Genomic DNA, 18,174 nt, shown 5'->3' with positions numbered 1-18,174 from the left:
GGTGACCTGACATGACCCCAGGAAGACCCGTGATCGAGGAGGAGGCTGGAGTCCTGAAATCTGGTTCCCACTTTGTCACTAACTCGTGTGGCTTAGCCTGGGCACATCCCTTTGTGGGCCTCACTTTACTTATCTGTAAAATCGGAATAATCATCTCAGTTACTCTAAAGGTTTTGTGTAAGGGTCATACTTGTGTGAGGCTCATACTTGTGTGAGAGTCATATTTTTTGTTTTTTATAAATGTATTTGTATTAATTTCAGAGAGGAAGGGAGAGGGAGAGGGAGATAGAAACATCAATGATGAGAGAGAATCATTGATCCATTGATCGGCTGCCTCCTGCACGCCCCCTACCGGGGATCAAGCCCTCAACCTACGCATGTGCCCCTGACCTGAATCGAACCTGGGACCCTTCAGTCCGCAGGCTGACGCTCTAACCACTGAGCAAACCCAGCTAGGGCATGGGCCATGTTTTGTATGAGGGTTATACTTATGTGAGGCTCACAGTTGTGTGAAGGTCATACTTTGTGAGGGTCATGTTTTGCGTGACTCACGATCCAGCCGCCTCCGTCCGTGTCCATGTCGCAGTATACCTGCAGGGGCCGGCTGGCGTCCCCGTGCAGGTAGATGGTGTACAGGCCGCTGGCAACGTTGCTGTTCTGCTGGACTTGACTGCAGTCCGAAGGGTGTGGGAAGCGGGCACCAACTAGGAGCCGAGCAGAGGGTAGCATCATTAGAAGGGCAGCGGGCCAGTCCCTATTTCAAGTTAATTCATTTTTCTTGGGAATGATTCATAACCTACTACTTTGCTCCTTCCAACTCTTCTCTCACATTTCACTTTTCACTCACTCTGCTCTCATCAAACCCTCCAGATGGACTAGAAACAAGGTCAACTTCACACCTCTTCCTCCCCAGCTCAACTGCACCCAGCGTTTCGCTCCTCTCCTTAGTCTCTCCCCCCGGGGAGGGGCCTCTCCTGAACCTGTACCCTACCCATGCCCATGCTGGAGAACCCACAGCTCTGTGGCCACCGCCACTGCAGACACCCCTCCCGCGGACACCCCTCCCGCGGACACCCCTCCCGCGGACACCCCTCCCTGGGACACCCCTCCCTCGGACACCCCTCCCGCGGACCCCCTCCCTGGGACACCCCTCCCTCAGACACCCCTCCCGCGGACACCCCTCCCGCGGACACCCCTCCCGCGGACACCCCTCCTGCGGACACCCCTCCCTCAGACACCCCTCCCGCGGACACCCCTCCCGTGGACACCCCTCCCTCAGACACCCCTCCCGCGGACACCCCTCCCTCGGACACCTCTCCTGAGACTCTCCTGGCCTCTCCCAGGCTCGGCCTCTGCGATGTCTTGTTCAGAGAGCAGGAGCCCACGGACCTGTGGAAAGGGCGATGGACACATTCCTGCTCCGGCGATCACCCTTGAATGCCACCAAGGAGACAGGGTAGGTGACGCCCTGCTCAAGGCCTTGCAGCTCAAACCTCTGGTCCCCGCGTCCGAGCTGCACCTCCTACCACACAAAGGAGACAGGAAGCGACACTCAGTGTATCGCCACTAGCAGCCTGGGCGCCATCACATTCCCTGGGCCGATGCCAGCAGCTCTCAGGCAGCAGTGCTTGTCTCTGAGGGCTCAGTGGCAGCCCAGGACCCCAGTGCCTCCCAGCCACTTCTCCTGAATGGCCTCCTGGGGGCGCAGGAGCTGGGAGCCAGCACGAGGCAGCAGCAATGGGGGGTGGGGGGGCCTCCAGTCTCCCGGGACCTCTGCCCTCTGGTCCACACTGGGGCACTCCACGCCAGCTGAGAAGTGAGGAGGGGAGGTGAAACCATCCCCACGTCTGCAAGGCAGGGAGATGGCTGGTTCCTCAATAGTCCTCCTTCTGAACCTGTGTTTCTGCCTCTAGCAGGGCTGTCCTAAGGAGTCACTGAAGCAATAATAAGCAATGTGCCTTTCCTTTTTCCCTCCTCCCCTTTCTTCCTCATCAAGGAGAGAGGACAACAATTTTCCACTGGGACAAATTTTGAAAATGTACTGGCCTTCCGATTCCATGTGGGAAGTAGCATCTTTGAAATAAGGGTTAATAATTCATTCAATAAATCTTGACTGAGCAGCTACATATGTGGTAGGCGCTCAACAAAACAGACAAAAAGTCCCTTCCTCACGGAGCTAACACTTATGGGGAAGATAAACAAATAACATGGGGCCGATGTGGGTCAGCAAATATGCAGTGGTCAGCTGGGAGCAGGCACAAGGTAACCCTACAAAATGAGACCCGATGTTCACAGGGACTGTGTCTCGCATTGGCCCTTGCACACAGCAGGTGGTCAGTAAGGACCAACTCATTTATCAGCAGGTTGTCATGGGACCAGCAATCAAGCTGACCCCAGTTAGTTGCTTCATATGGGGCTGGCATGGCACCATGAGAAGAGGCAGGAGCATGCAGTACCTTAGTGGTGCCATCTGGGAACTGGTAGGTCAGAATGTAGCCATTGATCTGAGCCGAGGGACGTGTCCAGGTCAGTACTCCCCCAGACTGGGTAACAGCAGACGGACGAAAGTTTCTGGGAGGGTCAATGTCTGTGTATCAAAAGTCAGGCAATTATTATCACTAAGGTAATGGAAGTAATTTTTTAAAAATATATATATTTTATTGCTTTTTTACAGAGAGGAAGGGAGAGGGATAGAGAGTTAGAAACATCAATGAGAGAGAAACATCAATCAGCTGTCTCCTGCACACCCCCTACTGGGGATGTGCCCGCAACCAAGGTACATGCCCTTGACTGGAATCAAACCTGGGACCCTTCAGTCCACAGGCCGACGCTCTATCCACTGGGCCAAACCAGTCAGGGCTGGAAGTAATTTTTGAAGTATTACATTTTCTGCCCACATACCCTCCCATGTCTTTTCCTTCACGCAGGCTCTCTTCTTCCTTGCCACCAGCCTGTTATGACTTTTGTTTCCAAAAGCATAGGAAGGACAAGGATTAAGGAACTGGTGCTGGGGTGAGTTACCTCCCAGATGGAGTGACCCTGGGGCCCATTTCCAGCAGACCCGCAGAGGGTGGTGGGTAGGAGCAATCTAGACCAGAGGCTAGATTCAGAGCTGGCAGAGCCCCATGGTGGCATGGAAATGATAGGCGAGTGCAGATCCGAAAGGGCCCTGCACACGGAAACCAGGGCATCTCAGCAAACAGCTGCCAGGAAGGATGACGGAGCGCAGGGTGCCCCCAGGATGGGCTCCCCGGCTGGATATCTGGAAACATTACAGCTTTACATCAGCCCTGGGTAAGGAGCATGACCCTAAATTCACTGAGATTCATGTCCAACAAGCAGTGTAGGGCTTATGATGGACATTAAGTTGACAGAGAAATATAAAGTCCTATTTCTTACACATCTAAGTGTGTGGCCTTAGATGCCTGCTCTGCACAAAAAGAAGCAGGGATGGAAGGGGTGTCTGTATAAAGGAGAGAGAGAGAGAGAGAGAGAGAGAGAGAGAGAGAGAGAGAGAGAGAGAGAGAGAGAGAGAAAGAAGAAGAAGAAGAAGGAGGAGGAGGAGGAGGAGGAGGAGGAGGAGGAGGAGGAGGAGGAGAAGGGAAGGAGAAGGGAAGGAAAGGGAAGCAAGAGAAAAGAGAAAAAGCAGAGCTCTCCCTCTAGTTTCCAGTCACTCTCCCACATGAATGCCAGTGGGAACATGGGGATGTGTGCATGGTGGACCAGAAAAACTAAAGCAAAGTAATTGGTCAGAAGACTATGTTTTCCCAACCAAATAAGATATGAATGGAAATTTCCATTTTGAAAAGTCATTATAGAAGGTGATTTTAATTTCGAAGTTCCCAAAAAAGATGTCTCCAGGCTATTTTATACCCAGTAGCATTTCGGCTGAGAACTGAATTGCAGTATTTTAATAGAAATCAGGCAGCTGTTGTTTTAGGATGTTTTGACAAATGTAGAATTTCTGCAATGTCAGCTTGGTTTGACTTTCTAAAGTGTAACATCTGGTATGGATTTTAGTGTCCTCATCCCACAGAAAGACTGAATTTCCTGCTTTGAAGTCAGGGATTGAATGATTTATTTATTTTTAATATATATATTTTCATTTCAGAGAGGGAGAGATAGAAACATCAATGATGACAGACAGTCATTACTTGGTGGCCTCCTGCAAGCCCCACACTGGGGATTGAGCCCACAACCTGGGCATGTGCCCTGACCAGGAATCGAACCATGGCTTTCTAGTTCTTAGGTCAAGGCTCAACCACTGAGCCACGCTGGCCAGGAAAAACCTAGCAATTTAAATATCGTAGACTGGCTCTGCCACCTCTGTGACTGCCCACCATCCGGGTTATGGACTTGAGGTGTCTGTCTTAGCCACATGTCCATGGAGCAGAAACATGGTAATATTGCTGCCTTTAAAATGGGCAAAGAGAAGGTAAAGGAAGAGCGGAAGGAAGGAACAAGGGAGTGAGGGAGAGAGAGGGTGGGAGGAAAGAGGAAAGTATTGGTTGCCTCTAGGAGCACTTTTTATTTTTATTTTTAATCCTCACCTGAGGATATGTTTTTATTTATTTTAGAGAGGAAGGGAGGGGGGAGAGAAACATGGATGTGAGAGAGAAACATCAATCAGCTGTCTCTTATATGTGCCCAGATTCAGGATAGAACGACTGGGGATCAAACCTGCAACCTGGGTATGTGCTCTAGCCAGGAATCGAATCCACGACCTTTTGGTGTACTAGTGTACGGGACAACACTCCAACCAGCTGAGCCACACCGGCCAGCGCTGGAGAGCAGCACTCTTATTAGGGAGCCTGGGATGTGGACAACTGTTTTTCTTTCTATAGAACCTCGGTTAGTTTGAAAGTTTTAATATAAGTATGTGTCACTTTTTTGGTTAAAAACTCCTATTAATTGTAATAATAATAATTATAAAGAAATTCAAATCACTTCTAACTCCAGTGGCCACGGGTATGTATGAGGCCGCAGAGGGGACGGCCTTGCCCAGTATAAGGAGACCCGTGGACCTCGGGGTGGGCACAGCCCTTTTCTCGGGACCCCCAAGGCCTGATCGCCATGAGGCTCAGTGAGACCAGAGGCCCATCACACATAAAATACAGGCATCGGACCCCCTGATCACCAACTGGAGGGGACAGTGAGAGAAGACGCTCCACCGCGGCCCCATCTGGAAGAGAGAAAAAGCAGGGGCACCTGGCCTCCCCGTGCTCTGAGCTGGAGCTGAGACCCAGCCAGGGCTGTATGGGGGCGCGTGGGAGCATGAGAGCTAGCAGGGCAGCGCGGTCAGGGAGGCGGCCTTTGCACAGCCATCTTGGACAGTCATGCAGTCTTACTTTGACACTCGTTCCTCTATGGTCATATTCATCTGAACCATTATGTCAACATATGACCTCAAAAAGTTAAAAAGGGAACCCTCTGAAGAATGTCCTCAGGGACACAGTCTTCTCTGCTCCCCTCCCCACATCTGATACGTGTGAAGGGTTCCCTGTCTGGGTCCCTGGCAGTACCTGTCAGGGCCTTGGTGTCAGCCTTCTGGCTCTCCCGGTCCCCCTTCTGGGCCCACACATGGACCGTGTACTCCACGCCCGGCCTCAGGCCCGTCAGGACGGTGCCGCTCTGCTCCTTCCCCACCGGAACCTCCTTGGTGTCTCCATCGGCGGAGGTGTAGCGCACCATGTACCTGTCGATGACGGCCTGCACCGGCTCCCAGGAGATGGTGGCCGTGGTCTCCGTCACCCGGTCGGTCACCAGGTTTTGGGGGCTGTCAATTTCTTTTTAAAAAGAGAAGGCTGACTTTTAGAGCCAGGGGAGAACATCCCAGCACCCCAGCACCCAAAATCTCCATTCAACTTCTTTCACACAAAACAATTCCATCGACAGAAGCGAAAAGGCCCTGACTTCCATTTTCCAGAGAAACAAACCCCTGGATATTAAAACTGGGAGGAATTAGATCTTAATCGAGTTTACCAATATGGAAATTTTCTCCTAGTTCCCACAGGAATAACAATGGAAGTCACCTAGCAGCAAGAGGAGTTGCCCCAAATTCTACTAAAACAACTTCCTTCACTATCCTCATGATATGTAGTTAACTTGTTTCTCAGAATTTGAGAGCTGAGAAGTCATATCTTCCAACTTTCTTGTCTAATAAGAGGGGAGGAGAATGGCAGCCCAGAGAAATGAAAGACTTGTCCAAGGGCCTACTGTTTTCTTGTGTTAAAACTGAGACAACAATTCTTTTCTTGTGTAAAGCCCTGTTCACTCTGAACTGGGAGCCCACCACCTTCTCAAGGCCTTTGCTCCTAGTCACGTACCCTCTCTCCTGCACCATCAGTCTTTTCTCTGCCGCCATCGCTTCTAGACAAGCAAGCTCTAGGACTCCCATCCTCTGCACCCCTTAACCTACAGACTTCTCAGGAGGACTACACGCCTTCACATCTCACCTCCCATCACTCCTCAACGAAGCCCCGCACTTTTCCACATCGCATCACTAAAACTGTACGTCTAGGTCACCAACAACTTCCACGTGGCCAAGTCCAGTGAACAGCATCCTCACCTGACTACTTCTGAGCAGTGTCTGGCAGAGCTGATCTGCACTCCCCTTCGTGAAACACTCCCACGTCTGGGCTTCCATGACTGTACCCTCCCCTGGTTTCCCAACACCCTGACTCATCCTCGGAGTCTCCTCCATCAGCACCTGAAACTGTTGGGCACCAAAGTCTCCTCTACACGCCTCCCTAGGTCAGTGGTCGGCAAACTCATTAGTCAACAGAGCCAAATATCAACCGTACAATGATTGAAATTTCTTCAAAATTGCGAGCCAAATTTTTTAAACTTAAACTATATAGGTAGGTACATTGTTATTAACTTAATTAGGGTACTCCTAAGCTGGCCTTTGCTAAAAACGTCCTCAATCTGATCGAGGTATGTTTGCTGAGGTCGACCCCTTCCAACTCTCCCATCCACATTCGTCTTGTATACTTGTTTCGTCTATCTCCTTTCTGAAAACTGACTTCTGCGCTTGGGCCACGAAGTTTCAATCGCACTGTATGTGCGCGCCCGCACGTGGTATTTTGTGGAAGAGCCACACTCAAGGGGCCAAAGAGCCGCATGTGGCTCGTGAGCTGCGGTTTGCTGACCACTGCCTTAGGTGATCTCACCCATACCCACAACTGTAAATACCAACTGAAAGCTTCTGGCTCCCCAACATCAATTCTGAGCCCCCACCTATATCTACAATTGCTTATCTACCACAGTGCCTGGCCAGTATTAGACACTCAATGAATATGTGTGGAATCAAAAAATAAATCACTTAATTAACCAAAATAGGTCACAAGTATCCAAGCTTACATATCTAAACATCTTCATGTTCCTCCCCAAAGCCATTTACCTCTCAGAAAATGATGCCCCAACACATATCATACTTCATCCCTCATTTTCATCCTGCCCCACATCTCACCCATCAACACACCCTGTCATCACCTCCAAAATATGTGCCCAGAGATCCCCGTTTCTCTACCTTACTGCCATCACCCGTGTGCCAATCATCATCGTCTCTCACCAGACTTTTACCATAGCCTCTTTACTATTCTTCCCACTTCCACCTGCCTTCTCTTTCATTCATTCTTCACACTATGGTCTGAGTAACCTTTTTAAAATGAATATCACATCATGTCACTCTTCCAATAAATATAGCATGTGGCCCTGTATGATCTGCTTCTTGCCTCTTTTCACCTCATCTTGGGCCACTTTCTTTCTCGCCCTCCACGCTCCAGCAACACCAACAGCCACTCAGTTCTTCAGCATTGCATGCTGTTGCAGCTTAGAGCCATCGCACATACTGTTCCCTTGGCCAGAAATGTCTAGTTTTCCCCACTATCCATTCTCCTCTCCTTCTACAAGCATACTATCCAAAGATCTGTCTGTACTGATGGAAATACTCTTTTATCTACATTGTCCAATTTAGTAGCCATTAGTCACATGTGGCTATTGATCATTTGAAATGTGGCTAGTCCAACTGAGGAAATATTTTTTATTCTAGTTTTAATTCATTAAAATATAATATAACCACAGGTAGGTTAGAAAGGACAGTATAAAAGAAGTTTACATTTGGCATGTGGCATCCAGTAAAAGGCTTCATTTCCCAGCTTCCCTTGTCTTAAGGTCTGGCACCATGTCTGGAGTTTGGATCTGACCAATGGGATGTGAGAAAAACTGACACCTACAATGTTCCTCTCATGTCCTGTCCTTTCCTCATCCCCCTTCCACAAGCTGGAGTGAGGTTATGTGATGACAATATAGATGAAGGCAACTCCTGAAGGATGACTGAGCAACAATACGGAAGGAACCTGGGTCCTCTGCCATACCAGCCCTGGCCAACTTGCACTCTGACCATTCCAAAAGAAAGAGATGAACTTATTTCTTATTTAAGCAACTGATATTTGGATATTTCTGTCAACATTATTAACTATTACTCCATACCATCTAAGAAATATCCCTACCCTGTCATTCTTTATACCTACACCATGTTCATGTCCTTCACAGAACTTACAACTTACAATAGAAATTTGTTTGTTTGCTGGTGGTCCATCTTTCCCACTGGAGTTCAAGATAATTAGAATCATATAATGGAATCAGATTTGTTTTGTTCACCACTATATCCCACGCCTGGCACTTAGAAAATGTAATTCATGCAGAAATGAGCATAGAGCTCCAGCTGTCATGGACAACACTTGTTCTTTCAAACTACACACCATCTATTAAGCCAAACCTACATGAAATGTCTTGCCACAGGACACTTCTTTAATCCAGTGGTGTAGAAATCTTATACTGGTTTAACTTGTTCTCTATAATTGCCTGTAACTGAGTAGCACAGTGGTTAATAACACAGGCTTTGGGAAAGAGTTTAAAGATATTCATGAGATTGCTCTGTTTTTTCTTTAGGTAAATGAAGGTTTTTTTTACAGAAAACTCTCCTAAAACACACCAGCGTCCCTCATCACAATAACCTCATCACAGATCCCAACAGATCAATCCATGGTGATGACCCTAGTTTGTTTTTCTCCTCCCTGCTGTTACCTGTCGAGGCCTTGGTGTTGGCCTTCTGGCTCTCCCGGTCCCCCTTCTGGGCCCACACGTGGACCGTGTACTCCACACCTGGCCTCAGGCCCGTCAGGACGGTGCTGCTCTGCTCCTTCCCCACCGGAACCTCCCTGGTGTCTCCATCGGCGGAGGTGTAGCGCACCATGTACCTATCAATGACGGCCTGCACCGGCTCCCAGGAGATGGTGGCCGTGGTCTCCGTCACCCGGATAGTCACCAGGTTTTGAGGGCTGTCAATGTCTAGAAATAAAAAATGCTGATCACTATGCACTATTAATGGATCAAACTAGTGGCTATTTTGCTTGGGGCGAAACATGTTCATATTTTGTGGTTTTTCCATTTCATATGCTCTAACTCCTTCCTGGACATATATCTTCTCTTCCCAGATAGACTTTGGCTCCTCAAGGAGAAAGCACAGTAGACCAAACTCTGAAAATCTACGCCATTACCTCTACTAAGAGTGTAGCAAAACAAATCTCTTTACTCATTTAGTAAGCGTATGTCACACTCCCACCCTGTACACACAATGGTGTTAGTTAGAGCGTCAGGTCTAAAGGAAGACACAGGCTTTGCTCACAGCAGCTAATAATATCATTTCCAGCATCCTATCAATGAAGACCTCCCATTTCATACAAGAATATTCTAATAGCAAGGCACACACAGAAGCTCCTAGAGGAAGAGGGATGTGTCCTAAACCCTCAGGGCTCTCACTGCCTAATAGAGGACAGGGCAAATGGAAAGTGCTCAATCCGTATAGCTAAACAAATAGGCAAAAATTAAAACCTAGTTTTAATGTTCTTTATAATATCATAGATTCACTCAGAACACTAGTTTGCTAGTTAAATCTCCATACAGAAATATGGTCATTCATCTCTTCCTCATAGGATAGGAGTATAACATAAAAGCTACCCTTATTCTCAAAGCCAGAATCATCATATTATTCATTCACTGTAAAGCAAACCACAAACATCAACTTGCTCTGGTAGATATAAAGTCTACTTTTTGAAGTTAAATTTTCAACATAGTAATATAAACAACATTGGGTTTTCCTTTCTGTTCCCACTCACAAACTCAGTAGGGGACCCTCAACACGGTCCACAACAGAAGATTCATGTGGCTCAATGTGCCCATCACGGCAAATCGTTGCTTGGAGACAGCCATGAGGCCCTGACTTGTAAGGAAAGCAGGTAAAAGGGAGTGGGCATGATGGGTACAGTCCATTATAACGGGACACCATTCTTCTCTCCATAAATCATGGATTCGACCAGTGTCAGGGATGAAAAAAAAAATTAACCACCCATACACTTAGTGTGACAGGTCTTACATTCCCCAAGAGGAACGCTCCCTTACCTGTCGGGGCCCTGGTGTCAGCCTTCTGGCTCTCCCGGTTCCCCTTCTGGGCCCACACGTGGACCGTGTACTCCACGCCCGGCCTCAGGCCCGTCAGGACGGTGCTGCTCTGCTCCTTCCCCACCGGAACCTCCCTGGTGTCTCCATCGGCGGAGGTGTAGCGCACCATGTACCTGTCGATGACGGCCTGCACCGGCTCCCAGGAGATGGTGGCCGTGGTCTCCGTCACCCGGTCGGTCACCAGGTTTTGGGGGCTGTCAATGTCTGAAAGGAAAATGCTGATCAAGAAACACTATTAGCAGACTGAGATCTCATGGCATGTTGCTTGGGGTGAGACAGCTTCCTGTTCTTAAGGTTCCCCATCCCATACGCAGGTTTTCAGTTGTGTCATGAACAGAGACCTTCTGTGCGTGGCTGGACTCTTGGATCTTCAAGAAGGCAGCACAGTAGAATGAGGCCCAGACACAGAATCAGAGGAGCTGGCTTCTAGCCCAGAGACAGAGCAGAGGGGCGGGGAACAGAGATGAAAATATTTAAAAAGTATGAACTCTTCTTGAATATTGCTTTAACCGTAGGATCCTCAGAACAGTGCACAAAGTGCTCAGGAGGACTTGTTCACCAAGAAAACAATAACCCTTCTTGTTCCAAAGAGATCACAGCAAAAGCCATTGCCCAAAAGTACTTAGCTCACAGATCCTAACATATAAGCCTCTTCCTATTTTTCCCTTTCAAGAAGAAATAATTTAGTGACTGATCACAAAGGAAATACACAATGGGAGGAACAGTGGGTGCAGGGGACTGATCACCATTTATCTTTACAAGAACAAAGTATGAAGCCGAAGAACAACTCTCTATTACCTGTCGGGGCCTTGGTGTCGGCCTTCCTGCTTTCCCGGTCCCCCTTCTGGGCCCACACGTGGACCGTGTACTCCACACCTGGCCTCAGGCCTGTCAGGACGGTGCCGCTCTGCTCCTTCCCCACCGGAACCTCCCTGGTGTCTCCATCGGCGGAGGTGTAGCGCACCATGTACCTGTCGATGACGGCCTGCACCGGCTCCCAGGAGATGGTGGCCGTGGTCTCCGTCACCTGGTCGGTCACCAGGTTTGTTGGGCTGTCGATTTCTTAAGCAAATATTTCGGAAAGTTTAAGCTCTGAAGTCACGGTAGAGATACCCACCAACCCATCTCCATGATCTCATCGTCTGGAGCTTTGTTGGCACAAGGAATGATGTTCCCATTCCGAGTCTCTCCCTGAGAGGGGATCGAGGGCAAAGGTCACCCCTCGTTCTCAATTCCAGAGGACCACTCATTATAAGCCTGACATACTTTCTTGGCTTTCAGCTCCCGCCAATGATGTCTTCTTTGCAACATTATGGCACACCAAAACAATCCATCATACATCTGCCATGGCATTCAGGGCACCTAATTTATAGTTTATCAAGGGCTACTTTACAGGTGATCATTCTGAAAGCATTACCACCAGCACTGCAATGGCCACATCCTCTGACCGTCTCCGCTGAGTCTGCTAAAAACACTGCTACTGCACAACTTTATGTCTCTCTTCTAGTAGGCAGAGGCTTTTATGACCAGCTCAGAGCTGCCGGAAAGAGCAGCTCAGGGAGATAAGCACTAGACTCACTGTCCTGTTTGAGCGTTAAGACTTGCTTTGCAGTCTCTCAACTCAGGCCATGTCTTTTGGTACCATGTGCTCAAAATTCAATTCCAACTGACCGCCTCTCTGGTTACCTGTCGGGGCCTTGGTGTCGGCCTTCTGGCTCTCCCGGTCCCCCTTCTGGGCCCACACGTGGACCGTGTACTCCACGCCCGGCCTCAGGCCCGTCAGGACGGTGCTGCTCTGCTCCTTCCCCACCGGGACCTCCTTGGTGTCTCCATCGGCGGAGGTGTAGCGCACCATGTACCTGTCGATGATGGCCTGCACCGGCTCCCAGGAGATGGTGGCTGTGGTCTCTGTCACCCGGTCGGTCACCAGGTTTTGGGGGCTGTCAATTTCTTTAAGAGAAAGAAAAGAGTGCAGCATTTAGCAACTCTCTGGCTCGTGAAAGGCCAGGTTGCCCAAATGATGACCTTGATAAATTTCAGAGTCTGTTAAATGCAAATGATTGAGAAAACTTGAGGGTTTAATTAAACAAGTGGTCTGAAATTTCAAGAATGGTCTAATTGCATTTCATGAGAAGTAGGGTGTGCAGACAAAGCCACCATAAAGTCTCAACTTTGTAAACTTTTTCCACAAGTTGCCTTTGGATAAAAAGAATTGGTCTTTTTCTCCTTTCCACTGAATTTATAGAAAACGCTCTTTCAGTTTCCAACTCCTTGTACCTGAAAGAAATTCTACTTCAATAAATCTCAACATCTGCTCTAATATTGTTTTGGGGAAGAAAATTATCCTGGAAACAGGAGCTGCCAGTTCTTTCCACTGCAAACATTATGCCGCCTGGCCAGCATGACTCAGTGATTGAGCATCAACCTATGAACCAGGAAGTCAAGGTTCAATTCCCAGTCAGGGTACATGCCCAGGTTGCAAGCTCGATTCCCAGTGTGGGGTGTGCAGGAGGCAGCCGATCAATGATTCTCTTTCTTCATTGGTGTTTCTATCTTTCTCTCCCTCTTCTTTTCTCTCTAAAAATCAATTTAAAAAAAAAACAAACATTAGAAAACAAACAAAAACATTATGTCTGTGGTCAAAAAAAGAAGACTCTAACTGATGGCATTTGAGGTCTGTGCTGATAGAAATAACCCTACTTGTAGAATCTGCTGGGCGTATATGTGATTAACCTGGGTTAGAATCTCTCTCCATGATTTCCTGTCAAGTGCTGGAAGCCTCGAGTGTTCTCCAGGATCCAGCTTCTGGGAACCCAGGGATAGTGCCGAGGAGGGTATAAGTGGAAAGAATGTCCTGGGTATGCCAGGCAGTCTCGGGACACCGGCCAGAACTGAGCAGAGCGCTGAGTGGAGTATGGGGAGCTCATGGCTTCTGAGAGCCCCAGGGCGGAATCGGTAGTTTGGTGAGTGTTGAGTCAGGACACGAACCATCCCCACACCTGAAAGGGAGCTCCAGTTCACATGCGAAGTGCCTGTACCTTCACTGCAAACTGGGATGAGCATTCAACTTCCAAATGTTTTGAGTTTTCACAACCAAAAAATGAAAATTAGAAAGTAAGTTACCCTTCTCTGAGGGAGCTGCATATGGAATTCCAACCCAAATAAGTGTGACCTTCTATATCAAATAAAAAGACTGGTCTCTTTTGTTTGAGGTTTAAAAATGAAAAAAATCATAATTATGCAATTTGAACTTGCTTCTGCAAGCCCCACCCCAACCCTTACAAAGAAAAGAGCTGCAGCCGATGGACACCGGACTCCTGATTCAAAAGTCAGCTTCCTCCTGTTACAGACAAACCGGAGAAGAACCAAGCAACGCTTAGAGAGATGGAGTTACATTTATTATTATTACGCGCGGGCCCAGAGGAAAATGCCTCTCAAATTCTGGGCGAAATCACACAGGAAGTTTCCTGTATTTATACTATCTTATCCTCTTTGTCTCCCCACCCCAATATGGGGTTTTTCCGGTTCCCTTTGCAGGTTCTTTTTTTAAAATATATTTTTATTGATTTTTTACAGAGAAGAAAGGAGAAGAATAGAGAGTTAGAAACATCGATGAGAGAGATGGGTCAGCTGCCTCCTGCACGCCCCTGCACTGGAGATGTGCCCGCAACCAAGGTACATGCCCTTGACCGGAATCGAAACCGGGACCCCTCAGTCCACAGGCCAACGCTCTATCCACTGAGCCAAACCGGTTCGGCTCCTTTGCAGGTTCTTAAAGGGCCCTCTGTGCTGGCGCTTTGAGACCTCGACCAAGGCTTGGCCTGATGCCAGCACTGATAATTTCATCTGGAGAAGGTTTAATGGCCTCTCTGAAATGGGAGTAGTCTTATTTTCCTTATTATTTAAGCCAGCAAACATTTACAGGAGCCAGAAATAGCAGGGTTAAAATTTCAAACAGCAGTTTTTATATAAGATGGATGCTTCACCCCCTGACGCGAGGATCCTGCTCCATCCATACCTGTCAGGGCCGTGGTGTTGGCCTTCTTGCTCTCCTGGCCGCCCCGCTCGGCCCACACGTGGACTCTGTACGCCTCCCCCGGCGTCAGGCCCGTGAGGACTGTGCTGCTCTGCTCCCTGGGCACCGCTGTGTCCCAGGACTGCCCGTCAGCGGAGGTGTAGCGCACCATGTACTTGTCGATGACAGCCTGGACGGGTTCCCAGGACACCACCGCCATGTCTTCAGTCACTCGATCAGTGACCACATTGGTTGGGCCATCAATTTCTTCATAAAAATATGTAAAAAAGAAAAATTAGAGAAGTCATTTGGCTGGTCAAGATCACGGATGCTCAAGACCTAGTTCCTCTGGGTGACCTCGTTCCACAGTTTACACACGCAAGAGGTTGTCTCCACCACCCGAGACAGGTGGACACTGGCCTCTGCTTGAACCCTACGCTGAGAGACAGCTTCAAGAGGAGCGAGATAAGCCCTTTAATAATAATAATAATAATAATAATAGTAAATTTTAAAAGTGTGATCTGAAAGGTTTCTGCAATCTGAATCCAACAGCCCTTTGCCCCCCAAAACAGACTTCAGGACACAAAGGTAGACACAAAGATAGACTATCTCTACACACAAATCCCAGAGTTTTGCCCAGATGGGAGTCAGCTGAGAAAAACATCAGAAGACAAACGTGAGAAAAGCTCCCGGTGCCTCCAGGCAGTTCTTACCTGTCCTGCCGTTCAGGAAGATTGGCCTGCCCTCCAGGTCTCCTCGCATGGGGACAATTGTGATCTTATAGTCCATCCCGGGCTGCAGACCTGGAAATAAGCAGCCAGTGCTGGGTCTGAGCACTGGCTCTGGAGCCAGGACCCCAGCACTGTGCCCCCAGCCAGGATTTCCCACCCACAGACTAATCCACGTAAGGCAGGTAAAGAGATGCAGGACCAGTGGGGCCCCAGCACCAAGCACCAAGGGGGGGCTTATCCTTCAGTGGGGATGGGGCAGAGGGGTGAAAGGGAGCTTCCCGTCCCCTCCCCCCTCCCCCCCCCCCCCACACACGCAGTGCACCACCGAGCACTGACTTCCCAGTGTATTTACAGCCCAATCTTTTTCTGCCCCTAACAATCCTTTTCCTCAAATGTTCTTTCCCTCTCGCTGTAATAATTAACCTAATTCCCCCCCCCCTTTTATTTCTTTTCTCTGCCTTATGTTATTTCTCTGTAGCACCAACTTGAATGATTGTTCCTCATGGCACAAACTCTCAGACTCTGGTGGCAAGTGCAGGCAAAAAGCAGTGTGAGCGAGACCCTGGTTTTCACTGCACAGTGGGGACCCCAAGACGGCCACTCAACATGGAACTCGGAGCAGACGGAGGAGCAGACCCCAGCTGGAGCCACGTGATGAATTGGGTATTCATGATTGCCTTACTGCTTTTCTTAAAGAGGGCGCTGGTGTCACACACATAACCCAGCCCTGCATGGTCTGTTCCCCTAGCAGCCTCTGATTTCCTGTTCTCACAGCATTAGCTCGGGCATCTGGGACAGGACCTCCCCGAGCCCAGCCACCCAGCAACTCCTTCCATGGATTATGCTGAAAAAATTATCTCCATCAATTTCTTTCCCTTCCCTTCCCTTCCCTTCCCTTCCCTTCCCTTCCCTTCCCTTCCCTTCCCTCTCTCTCTGTCTCTGTCTCTTCCTTTTTATCTCTCTCTCACACACACAACACACGCACACATTTTTCCAAAAGGAAAGTCTGTGCGCTCTCATATCCCTGAGACAGACTGGGTGAGACACGGGATGAGCATGTCGGATGAGTCATCTGTTAAGCAGGGGCTTCTGGAGTTACTCTGAGGTTCTGGAGTCACTCTGGGATGCTGGAGCAGCGTCCTCGGGCTTCCAGAGTGGGCTCACATCTGGGAGTTTCCGGGGTCAGGGTTCAAGGGATTCCTAAGGCCCCAGGACCCGCTGTGCACACGCTGTCCCTGCCTCAGCATCCACAGCAAACCCTCCCATCCCAGTGCTGGCTCTTACCCGTGATGTCATATCGGCTCTTGGGGTGGTTGCTCTTGGGCACCGTGACCTCGGCCACCTCCTGCCCCGTCAGGGGGCTGTACAGCAGCTTGTAATAATCCACCTCGGTCGGGGGGTTCTCCCACTCCACGTCCAGGGAGTTCTCCGTCTCGTCTGTCACCCACGCGGTGCCAAGCACAGCAAGATCTAGGGCAGAGGCGGGATGGCAGGAGAAGGCAGTGAAGAGGAAGGAGGGCCGACAGCTCCGTGCCAGGCCCCTGGCTACCAGCTCAGCTCCCTTTCTTGACATACAGCGAGCAGGCTGCAGCCCTGCACACAGTCCTCAACAGGTGTCCTAGGACCACCAAGCAGCAAAGAAACTATTGGTGTGCACACGGCGGAGGATGGACTCTGTTTAGGGAAAGCCTCCAGTGCCCATCCCACCCCACCGCACCCCACCCTCTATCCCACCCTACCCATCCCCACCCCACCCCATCCCATCCCACCCCTCCCACCCCACCCCACCCCACCCCACCCCATGCCACCCCACCCCATGTCTCACCCCACCCCTCCCCACCCCACCCCACCCTCCACCCCACCCCATCCCATCCCACCCCATCCCATCCCATCCGGACCATGCAGCCCTCTCATCCACTCGGCTCAGGGTTCAGCCAGCTCTGACCTGAACACTCACTCAGCCTCTAGCTGCAGAGCCCCTGCCCCCCATGACTCGCCCTGGATCAGAGGCCCAGCCCCCCCGCCACACACACACATGTAAGTTTGGGACGCATTTCAAACGTTCTGGAGTGTAACGCTGATACCACAACCCCCTCCTTCCTCAACCTCCCAAATGCGCCTGGAAGATTAACCCAAGGCAAAACTATAAAGTAGGCCAACTTTAACTTGGTCCTTCTGAGTACCTTCCTGCACCTTTGACCAAACTTTAGCACCTCCACCAAGTCCCAGGTATCCTTGGCTGCCCACCCTGTCCATCCTGTGACAGAGCAGGGGCAGGGGGCGGGCATTGTACACACTCATTCATCGGAAAGTGTGAATGGCTAGATCTTTACCCCTCCATTCAGAAAAGAAAAGAATTTAATGATTAACACAAAAGAATGGATCGCCAAAGTGGCTCTAAGGGAAGAACTGTGGGTAGTGGTGAAGAGGGGTTGGGGTCTTAGGGGCACTTTGAATTCCAATCGCCAGACCCCAAGCTGATGAGCCTGCCTGGGAGACAAGTCCCCAGACTCTCAGCCTTGCCCCCTTTCTCAGTCCCAACCCCATCTTCCCTGCCTTGGTGGTGCTCCCACCCCAGCTGACGGGCCCCCTGTCAAGGACGTGGGAAAGAAAATCTATGAGTGGGCAGTTCGCTCAGTGGTCTCAAGGCCCCTCGGCTCTGAATGCTTGTGGTTCACTGTGTTAGAGACAAAGAGCCTCCAGAGCCTTCCCTCTGAGGCGCCCCCACCCCCGGCTCCCACCTGCCTGCCTAGCCTGCAGGCTCTCCCTCCCCACGCAGTCCCTTGAAGGAGCAGGGCGGGAGTGGTGAAGAAGGTCCTGCAGCTCACAAACGAAACAGCAGGGATGTGATGACAATGTGCACGATTCTAGGGGTCGAGCATCTCTCTGACTGAGGCTCCCCTG

At 49.8% G+C, this 18,174-nt stretch overlaps 1 protein-coding gene across 1 annotated transcript in view; it reads right to left on the bottom strand.

The window, feature by feature from the left end:
• The window catches only part of TNN (tenascin N), a gene marked incomplete at its 5' end in the record, with an annotated part of 41,890 nt that overhangs the window by 9,736 nt on the left and 13,980 nt on the right, over positions 1–18,174 (bottom strand). The window contains 11 exons of the mRNA XM_081113284.1: positions 553–704; positions 1,390–1,522; positions 2,457–2,587; positions 5,523–5,786; positions 9,091–9,354; positions 10,465–10,728; positions 11,323–11,586; positions 12,211–12,474; positions 14,543–14,806; positions 15,253–15,342; positions 16,555–16,740. Coding sequence (XP_080969410.1) covers positions 553–704; positions 1,390–1,522; positions 2,457–2,587; positions 5,523–5,786; positions 9,091–9,354; positions 10,465–10,728; positions 11,323–11,586; positions 12,211–12,474; positions 14,543–14,806; positions 15,253–15,342; positions 16,555–16,740 — 2,276 coding nt within the window. The remainder of the gene's footprint in view (positions 1–552; positions 705–1,389; positions 1,523–2,456; positions 2,588–5,522; positions 5,787–9,090; positions 9,355–10,464; positions 10,729–11,322; positions 11,587–12,210; positions 12,475–14,542; positions 14,807–15,252; positions 15,343–16,554; positions 16,741–18,174) is intronic.

The sequence above is a fragment of the Myotis nattereri genome, assembly GCF_964212035.1.
Source record: "Myotis nattereri genome assembly, chromosome: 18".
Lineage (NCBI taxonomy): Eukaryota > Metazoa > Chordata > Mammalia > Chiroptera > Vespertilionidae > Myotis > Myotis nattereri.
This window is presented reverse-complemented; position numbering and strand designations above follow the sequence as displayed.